This window comes from Rhodamnia argentea, chromosome 10, assembly GCF_020921035.1.
Source record: "Rhodamnia argentea isolate NSW1041297 chromosome 10, ASM2092103v1, whole genome shotgun sequence".
NCBI lineage: Eukaryota > Viridiplantae > Streptophyta > Magnoliopsida > Myrtales > Myrtaceae > Rhodamnia > Rhodamnia argentea.
This window is the reverse complement of record NC_063159.1, coordinates 22,305,646-22,315,310: the sequence shown is the minus strand read 5'-3', so window position 1 is coordinate 22,315,310 and position 9,665 is coordinate 22,305,646. Positions and strand designations below refer to the sequence as shown.

Genomic DNA, 9,665 nt, shown 5'->3' with positions numbered 1-9,665 from the left:
ACAACGGGGTTTCTTATGAAATGGTCAAGATAGCTCAGCTGGTGGAGTAGAGGAGCTTAGAAAAGGAAGAGATAATAGGGCCCCATGAAGAATGTGATCACATAGTTGAATTCTTCATTCTTTTTCTTGATTTTATATTTTTATTTACATAATTTAACTAACTAAAGAAAAAGCTAAAGTTGGTACACTCTAAAATAACAATTACTCCAGACACTACAGAAATTCTTCATCCAAAATATATCCACAAGCTAATGGAAGATTAATTTGGAGAAGGCTAATAAGCTTTGTGGTCAAATACATGCAAAACAACTTCAACATTCTAAAGTGTCGGCGTCATAAGTTTTGAACTCCTCATACGTAAAAGAGAAATTTACCATGGAGAAATGAAAATCGTTTTGCGCCTCTTAGAATTGCAAACTATCTTTGACTGGCATTCTTATTCGGTATTTTCTTTAATTACATTTTTACTTATTTGGGATGTGTTTTTTATGTGGCACTCAATATAATAAATACAATAATTTCACTAATTATTATCTTTGCCATCATTATAATTGATATTGTCTCGACTTTACTAATTATCAATTTTTTTTTAGGGAATTCATCACGTTTAGAGCAAAGAGAGTCCACGCAGCTCCCAATTGACATCCCTTAACCCCGCGATATTAACATCTCTTTTCTCGCGCGGCGATATTTTCACGCGACAGAGAGGAGCGCAAAAAAAAAAAAAAAAAAAAAAAAAAAAAAAGAAAAAGAAAAAGAAATTGAGGAAATTAAGGAATTAAAAAATGAAGAAGAACAAGGAGGGGGAGGACAAGGATACAGCACCAACGGGCAAGGCAACAAAATCCAGCAAGAACCCCGAGCGCCGACTCCATTCAATCCAAGAGAAAAGCGAGACCCTCTTTAGATTCTTCTTCTTCTTCTTCCTCCTTGCCACTTCCTGTTGTTGTTGTTGTTGTTGTTCTTCTTCTTCTTCTTCTTCTCTGTGACATCACGGGGCGTAAGATAAGACCTTCTGGAAGACCGCAGAAGTTTCCTTTGACTTCATCAAAGGGAAGGGGAAGAGCAGAAAGGCAATTAAAAAAAATATATATAAAGAAGAGAGCCCACTTTCTACTCTGCATATTCGACTCGAGGAGGAGGAGGAGGAGGTCCGAAATCATGGGGCTTCCGTGCGACGACGTGGTGATCATTAGGCAGTCCGAGCGGGAAGGAGAGCCGACCATGATCACCATTAATTGCCCTGACAAAACTGGGTTGGGCTGCGATCTGTGTCGCATCATTCTCTTCTTCGGGTTGAGCATAGTCCGTGGAGGTAACTTGGAACCCTTATCTGGGTCGGTTTAATTGTGTACTCTATCGTTTTGTTCCTTCTTGTTCTTCTTGTTCTTGGGTCGATTGATGTAATTTTACTGAAGAGCAAGGTGGATAAAGGTGCGCCAGAAACTTTTTTATTTTTTTTTTACACGGAGGGCAAGCGAGAGGTGCAGCTTTACTAATTTAACTTTTTCCGAGCCGTACCAGACAAATGGATGAATTTTGGTTGAGCCATATATTTACGATTTGTTTTGAGGCAGATGTTAAGGTTATGTTTTGCAGAAGTAAACAATATTTATGTGAACTTTTCGCCTCAATGAATCTTGTTGAAATGACCTTGTGAGAGTTTGAATTGAGATAATGGCTTTTGTTTCTCGACTCTGGGTCATTGTGTTCCATTCAATGGGGAATTGTTGCCAGATTTGGTTGCAAACATGTTGAGTTATCCTTTTATGTTCTTGGTCATAATTGTTTGTGATGCTCATATTTGATTATTTGATGTCGCGATGAAGATGTGTCGACGGATGGAAAATGGTGCTATATACTGTTTTGGGTCATCGGCAATCCGAACACGAGGTGGAGCTTACTGAAAAAGAGACTAGTTGGGGCATGCCCCTCTTGTTCTTCAGCTTCCAGCATTTGGTTTTACCATCCTGAGCTGCAGCCATCGAGGCCTCCTGACGTCTTTCTCTTGAAGTTAGGTTGTTGTGATCGAAGAGGACTTCTGTACGGTAATTTTCATCACCACATGAACCTGGTTTCTTCATTACTTCTGGCATCAAATTATTGTAGCGATCGATGTAGATTTGAGGAGTATAACATAATATTTGTGGATTAGATAGTTTAGGAGTTATATGTTCATACTTACTCTGTTTCATGAAGTTGAATGATTATACAGTTGTCAACTTGGTGCCATTCCAGTGTGTCTGTTTAGTCCAGGTTCGTAAAGATAACAGGGATGGATGATAATATCATGATACATTTGACTTACTACTGCTCTGGTTTATTGCTATGGCCTTTTGACTTGCATCTTCCAAATATTTCTTCTATCACGACCACCGCCCAAGAATCCTCTTCATGGCCATCCTCATCGTGTCAGTAACAAATTAGACTACAATATTGTAAATCACTTTCTGAGTTAATTGGGTGACCTCAGATGCAGTGTGAAACAAACTTTGGGCTTGGAGGGACAGTGTTGTCGATCACTTCGAATAAATTGGGTGACATCAGGCGCAATGCTTCACAAACTTTAGGCTTGGAGAGGGACTTTCAGTTTGTGTGTTGGAAAGAAACAAATCACCAAGATAACTCTTCTCCTTGTTTTTTGGCTCATTGGGAGAGAGAGGAACAAAAGGGCATTTCAAGGAGTTGAATCCTCTTGGGATTCTTTTAGGGTAATTGGTTGTACACTCTTCGCTTTTGGTATAGCAGGAAAGTTCAATTTGATATATCCGGTTCATTGGAGATGTAAAGTCTTTTGTGCATGATTTTGTATATGTGTGGCTTCTACCTGAAATTGTTGTGTATGGGGGGGTACCTTTTTGGTGGGAGGGGGAGCATTGGAATGCTCATCTTATCAAGTGTAGGAAAAGATATCTTTGAAATTAAATTCGAGGATTCCCCTTGTTGTTTGGCAGATGTGACGGCGGTGCTTTGTGAGCTTGAGCTTATAATCAAGAGAGTTAAGGTGTCCACGACACCTAATGGGAAAGTGATGGACCTCTTTTTCATCACTGACACCAGGTATGATATTTCCGTCTGCTCAAGCTCAACCTACAAATCCATTTTTAAGCACATTTTTGTTGTGCTGTTATGTCAATGCTCCATAGATTCATCCTTGTCCATAATCTGCTCTATAATTTCACAGGTTGATCTTCTCATACACAAGATTGATATGTGTTCCATGAAACATTGCGCATAATACAATGAATCCTGACATTATCATCAGACAAGAACAGCTTTAAATCCTTGACTTGGCAGTTTATCTACCGCCTTCACTTTGTGCTTAAAGTGCATCGCTCATACATCTATATTAATAGAGTGGACAGACCATTGGCTAGTTAAGGAAGAAGACATATTTATCTTCTTTAAGATAGTTGGTACTGGTGCTTACGAAGATAGTGGTTGGTGTTCATAAATAACCTTGAGGGGAATAAACAGCCCCTCTTAGACTTGACAATGTTATTTCTCATATTGACATCGTTATTCTTTTTTCTCCTGCCTAAATTGTTACGTTTTCTCATGCCAGAGAACTTTTGCACACAAAGAAGAGGCAGGATGACGTAAACAATTCTTTGAAAACAGCGATAGGGGAGGCCGTGATCAGTTGTGCCATAGAAATGGTTGTTCCTGAAATAACAGAGTGTTCACAGGCCGCTTCATTTCTTCCATCTGCAATAACGGAAGACATTTCCCATGAGGAAATGCCTACTAATCAGCCAAACCGGTCGTTGACCTCCCAGAGCGTTTCCATCAAGATGGACAACCTGCTAAGCCCTGCTCACACGCTTGTCCAAATAAGTTGCCAAGATCACAAAGGACTTCTGTATGACATAATGAGAACTCTGAAGGACTACAATATTCAGGTAGGAAGTTTTGAAACCGTTTGATTACTTGACATTCCAATCACCAAGGGTATGCATTTAGTGCTCTGTGTCTTCTGGTTCTTGTTTCTTCATTTTGGTGGGTTTTTTTTCCAAGCAAGTGTCTCTTTATATGATCTGATGATCCACCCACTTATCCAGGTTCTATGTCAAATGTACTTTCAGCTCAAAGTTCTCTTGGCGGTCTTCTTTATATATGCTTGTGTAGGATCAAATATCTTTGATGACACGATGAGGGAAAAATGAACTATGGAGGAGAAAAATAAAAAGGATGATATTGGGTGTTGAGATCTGGTTTTACGTTTTCTTTGCACGCTTTGAAACTGAGAATTTTGACGTATTTTATCGTAACATCAGGCTTTTATGAAATACAGTTTACTAATTTGTCCTTATTAACTAATATTGTTGAATGGCGATGTTATTAGATTTCTTATGGACGCTTCTTCACAAAGCAAAGAAGGAACTGCGAAATTGATCTCTTCATAATGCAAGCGGATGGGAAGAAGATGGTTGCCCCAAGCAAGCAGCAAGCGTTGTCCTCCCGTCTGGAGATGGAACTCCTTCGGCCTCTCAGAGTAGCCATTGTAAGTCGTGGTCCTGACCTGGAGTTGCTGGTTGCGAATCCTGTGGAGTTATCTGGAAAAGGCCGGCCCCTTGTCTTTCATGACATAACCCTTGCTCTCAAGATGCTCAATGTCGGCATATTTTCGGTACAGTCCCTGCTTGGTTATGCTAGATCTTTTCTAATAGTTTGCGCCCGTTGTGTGAATTGGGTTCTCAGCACTGGAATATCAGCTTTTTTAGACTTTCTTTCTGGTCTGTGCTGTCCATGCACAAATTGGTGGCACTACGCCTAAGTTGATGAGTGCTGCTTTTTGATGGTGATGCCTATGTTTCTCATGTTGCGTCCAAAATTTTGTTTCTCGCTGCTTCTGCAAAGTTAATATGATCATCATCTTCGTATGAAGCGTGACTTCTGTCTATCATTTGATGGGAGTTGATAAACTTGCACATCAATTTTGTTTTCTAACTTGTCTTAATCCCAGGCTGAGATTGGGAGGCACATGATTGGAGATCGGGAATGGGAAGTCTACAGAGTCCTCCTTGATGAAGGCGAAGGCTTGTCTATTGCGAGGGAGAAAATCGAGGAGGAAGTGTGGAAAATGTTGATGGGTTGGGAGTGAAAACTGATATCTAATAACATTGACCACACATACTTTGCCGATGTGAATTAGGCGATAACTGAGCTATCCAACCACTTCACTCTCAGCTTCCTGAAGACTAACTTTGCTTCTGCGGATGGAGATGTTTATAGCAAATGGGATGGGGCATGAAATCAAGCTCTCAGCTCTTAGAATACACGCCGGAGAAGCACAGTGAGGTGCCGATAGTCATGTTGTAGAAGTGCGTATGCTTCGTGAGCAACGGGCTGTTATGGCGCACTCTTGGAATGCAGATGATTTCTTGTGCAGTCCTGTTTCAGAGTTGTAAGTAGCATCTAGTTGTGTATAGAGTTCAGCTCGAGGTTAGTCATTGCAGAAAGAATAAAGTCTACAAGCTTTTTTCTTTCACGTTACTCTCCATAAGAATAAAGTCATGTGCAGAGTAATCACAGCGGTGCCGATAGTCATGTTGTAGAAGTGCGTATGCTACGCGAGCAATGGGCTGTTATGGCGCGCTCTTGGAATGCAGATGATTTCTTTTGCAGTCCTGTTTCAGAGTTGTAAATAGCATCTAGTTGTGTATGGAGTTCAGCTTGTTTATATTGTGAACGTACATATGTGTAACCTTAATGGAGGTTAGTCATTGCAGAAAGAATAAAGTCTACAAGCTGTTCTTTCATGCTACTGTCCATAAGAATAAAGTCATGTGCAGAGTAATCACAGTGGTATCTCGGTTACATTATCAAGCACAACACATCTCTGTCGAGTATTCTTATGCCCACTCGAGGTCTAGTGTTCTGGCGAACGCTGCTATTTGAATTCGGTCGTCGTTCGGGAGGCAAACACGACACGATAAAACGAGATAAAAAGGTTGGAAACCAGGATTGATGCTTTACAAAGCAGTTGGTCCTCTGTTCTTGTCTGGATTTTCCAGTGAGAGAAGCTTGGCCAAGATGGTCTTTACAGCAGGGGTTAAAGAGAAGGTGATACCGGTCCCCTGCATCTATTCTTAAGATTCTAATTTTTGCATCCTTTATTTATTTATTTATAATTTTTTTTTAATGCTTCAAGACTAAAAATGCGTTATCCTAAGCACATGTTAAAAAAAAGTAGAAAATGCAAAGTGTGGAAGATTAGGAAGTTGGAGACCATCTACATTTTTACCACAAGCTATGTAAAGTTGCAAAGAGAATCAGTAAAGACCAAAGAAAGATTCTGGAAAAAAAATAAAAAATAAAAAAGATAAATGGAAGCAAATTTCCCGATGAAATCGGCGAACTGGTGATTAGTAAAAGGGTGATGCGGGTCGAAATTTTTTTCAAGTTGGTGAGTGATTTTTTAAGATATATTTTTTTTGAAAAGTTACCAAAAAAGTTATAAACCTTTTTGTAATTGTGTCAATTCGGTTTAAAATCCTTTTTTTTTTTTGGGTCAATTCATTCTTGAACCTTTTGTATTAATACCAATTTAATCCATCCGATCGATTTTGACCAGCCGGGATTGGTGTGGCACTGCTGGCATTGATGTAGACTTTTTAAAATAATATTTTAGTATTTTCCTAATTTTTATTTTTAATTACTTTAATAATTTTTTTTGTTTTTTTTGTTTTTTTTTGTTAGGGATGGTAGGAGGCCTCGCGGCATTCGGCCAGCTGCCTCTTGTGGGCCTTGACAAAAAAAAAAGATAGGAAAAAAATATTAAAAATTTAAAAATAAAAAATTCGAAAAAAAATAAAATATTATTACAAAATTATTCATGTCGGCGTTGGCCGCCCCACTTTAGTAATTTTCGATCAAATTTGGCCGAATAGACTGAATTGACACAAATACAAAGGTTTAGGACTAAATTGATAAAAAAAAAAAGGTTTAGGACCGAATTGACAAAAAAAAAAAAGATTTAAAATTGAATTGGCACAATCGCAATAGGTTTAGGAATTTTTTGATAATTTTATTTTTATTTTTTATATCCAATCCTCTTGAACAATTCTTGCTAATTATGTTTCTTTGTCATTTTCGAAACTAAAATCTAAAGTTTGGTTATAAGAAGACTTTTGCACCGGAACGATCAAACACTGGAACATAATTTGTTTGTCAAATGATTTAAACATGATTATTGCGTGGCACTCCCAAATCTTATTGAATAAGTATGTGTCGTAAATACAGCAACAATCTAAATGTGATAAATTACTATGACACAGAAGATGTCCTCTGTCTCAGCTAGCGAATATCAAAGTTTTTTTTTTAACACCATATTAACTTGAGAAAATTCCAAATAATGACATAAACTGCTCTCATTTTTTCAAATAAGAACTTGAAGTGGATTTTATTTTGATTAAGGACTTGAAGTGCCCTCATTATTTAAAAAAAAAGGCCTGACCAAAGGTATTTTTGTCACTTATATTTTCTAATTTTTATTCCTTTCTTTTTCTTTTTTCTTTTCTTTTTTCCCCCTTCAAGAAAAGGAGTGGCCATTGGGGAGCCAAAAAAAAAAAAAAAAAAAAAAAGAAAAGGGAAAATGGAGAAGAAAATCAGAAAATGTAAATGATGAAAATACCCATGATCAGAACCTTTTTTGAAATAATGAATTTACTCCAGGCACTTTTGTAGAATAAGATCTGCTTCATGCTCCTTATTTGAAAAAATGGGGGCATGTCAAGCCCCTATTTGAAATTTTTCCTAATAACTTGCATGCGTATTACGTTCTAGGATAAAACGAGCCAATTACATCTTAAGAAATTAAACTTTAGAAATATTTGTACATAGATATGTAGGTCTAGATAGGTAAGTTTTTCATAGGGCGGTCGATTCTATTCGCTACACAATCATGGCGCATTTCTCTGATTTTCAACATAACATCGAAAAACGTACATCGTGTGTGTATTTTAGATGTAGATTGAACTGGAAACCAAGTTGATTGACCTTTTGTAAATCACCTTGTAATTGAAGACAAAGAAAATAGAAGCTCCCTCCAAATCCCGCCAGGACAGCTCCCTCGAACCCCTGCCCGCAATCAAACATTAGGCCTACGAAATAGATTGTTCATTCGCCTTTCCGTTTGACAATCAAACATTATTTGGATGTAAATCAAATTCCAAGCAAAAAAGGTTAATTAAGACGAATTTTCTTTTATGGGTCGAACCGTCGAAGGTTAGTTAAAACAATTTCACGCGATATTATTCTCTTCGTGCCGGAGATACATGCATGTCAATAGTGTATATAAATCCATAAATGTCGCTTTCGCTTTTTTTTTTTCTTCCTTCTTCATCTTCTTTATTCCATTTCTAATTCTCATTGAGTTCCATTTGCTAACGTTGTTTGAATCGCTAAATGCAGCCAGTACAGAAGCAAAATGCTAAAATGTTTGGGAAGAAAGATCAAATGGCATAAGGAACGAGGAAGCGTCTCTGTGGAGTGATTCCTGATTTCGGCAGCCACACGTGTTAAATTCCAATTACGAAGGTTCATGTTCTTCTCTTCGTCATCACCATGACAACAGCGGACAGACGATGGATGACGTGGATTGTATTTTGAGTTTGAAGAAAAAAAAAAGTGTCAAAAACGTATTAATTCGTCTCGAAAATTACTAGTCTTGTCCTTAATACATGTTTTATTTAGGAGTGACCCGGTTTTATCTAGGAGATGAATTCCTGACCTAGAATCGGAAACTGGCCCTGTGAACTTCGGTTCCCAAAAACTGGAGCCGACAATCGAACTGTTGGTTTTCAAACCGCTGGTTCCCAAATCAGCCGTGTTGGTCCGATTCGTTTTCATCGGGAATCAACCTGTTCTCTATTTTGAATTTAAAAAAAAACAAGATTTCTACAATAAAACATAAGAGCTACACAATTTCACTATTAAAGCACATTTTTTGTCAAGTTGTTAGGTTGTTTCACCACGGTTCATTTTTTTGATGGTGCAAGCATAATTGTCTTCACAAGAGGCTCCACAATCAGTTCAGAACTGGTTCAGCCCGGGAAATGGACCGGTTGAACTGGTTCTCCATAGAACCAGTGGTTCTCGCCTTGGAACTAGGAATCGAACATATTGAAATTGTGAATCTTTGTTCGTGAAATCCGGAGCCAAACTGACTCTCCTAGATTGGCCGCGAATCGATTGTTCAGGTCGGTTCGGCTCAGCTCCCCGGATGGAACTGGACTCTTTGCTCATCTTTAGTTTTACTCTTTATTTAAAACAGAAGAGGTCCTATGTAATTTGGTAAGCAAAACATAAAAAAGAAAGTGGTACGTCATGCCATACTTTACCTCTCTTTTGGTTGGAGGAACTTCGTCCAACATCCCAACTCCCGGTTGGTGCATCACCGGTCAAAAACATCATCTATGTGCAAACCTAATTAAAAATAGACATGATCGACCTTCATGAGAAAATTAAGAAAAATTACCAAAAAAATTCTAAACTTATTGCAATTGTACCAATGAAATTCTAATTTTTTTTAATTGAATCCTAAACCTTTTGTATTTATGTCGGTTCGGTCTATCCGGCTAAATTTGGCCGGTTGTGGCAAATTTCAATAATATTTTTATATATTTATTTTAAATCTTTTACCTATTTTTTTTTCAATTTTT

The 9,665-nt window shown here is 38.0% G+C and overlaps 1 protein-coding gene across 2 annotated transcripts; it reads left to right on the top strand.

The window, feature by feature from the left end:
* The first annotated feature begins 805 nt into the window (after window positions 1-805).
* On the top strand, window positions 806-5,437 carry LOC115735140 (ACT domain-containing protein ACR10). Of its 2 annotated transcripts, XM_048271589.1 has the most exons (7): window positions 806-1,315; window positions 1,830-2,048; window positions 2,955-3,060; window positions 3,566-3,902; window positions 4,346-4,630; window positions 4,967-5,114; window positions 5,191-5,437. In XM_048271589.1, the coding sequence occupies exons 1-6, from the start codon at window positions 1,162-1,164 to the stop codon at window positions 5,102-5,104; spliced, it is 1,239 nt and encodes a 412-aa protein (XP_048127546.1). In that variant the 5' UTR covers window positions 806-1,161; the 3' UTR covers window positions 5,105-5,114; window positions 5,191-5,437. The 2 variants fall into 2 exon arrangements, with proteins under 2 accessions (XP_048127546.1, XP_030522105.1); XM_030666245.2 differs by having other exon boundaries at window positions 4,967-5,437.
* Window positions 5,438-9,665: the final 4,228 nt, after the last annotated feature.

Coding starts and splice junctions, on each gene's coding strand:
- LOC115735140 (XM_048271589.1), top strand. CDS start 1,162: ATGGGGCTTCCGTGCGACGACGTGGTGATCATTAGGCAGTCCGAGCGG. Junction 1,316..1,829: donor GTTGAGCATAGTCCGTGGAG/GTAACTTGGAAC, acceptor GTCGCGATGAAG/ATGTGTCGACGGATGGAAAA. Junction 3,903..4,345: donor TGAAGGACTACAATATTCAG/GTAGGAAGTTTT, acceptor CGATGTTATTAG/ATTTCTTATGGACGCTTCTT.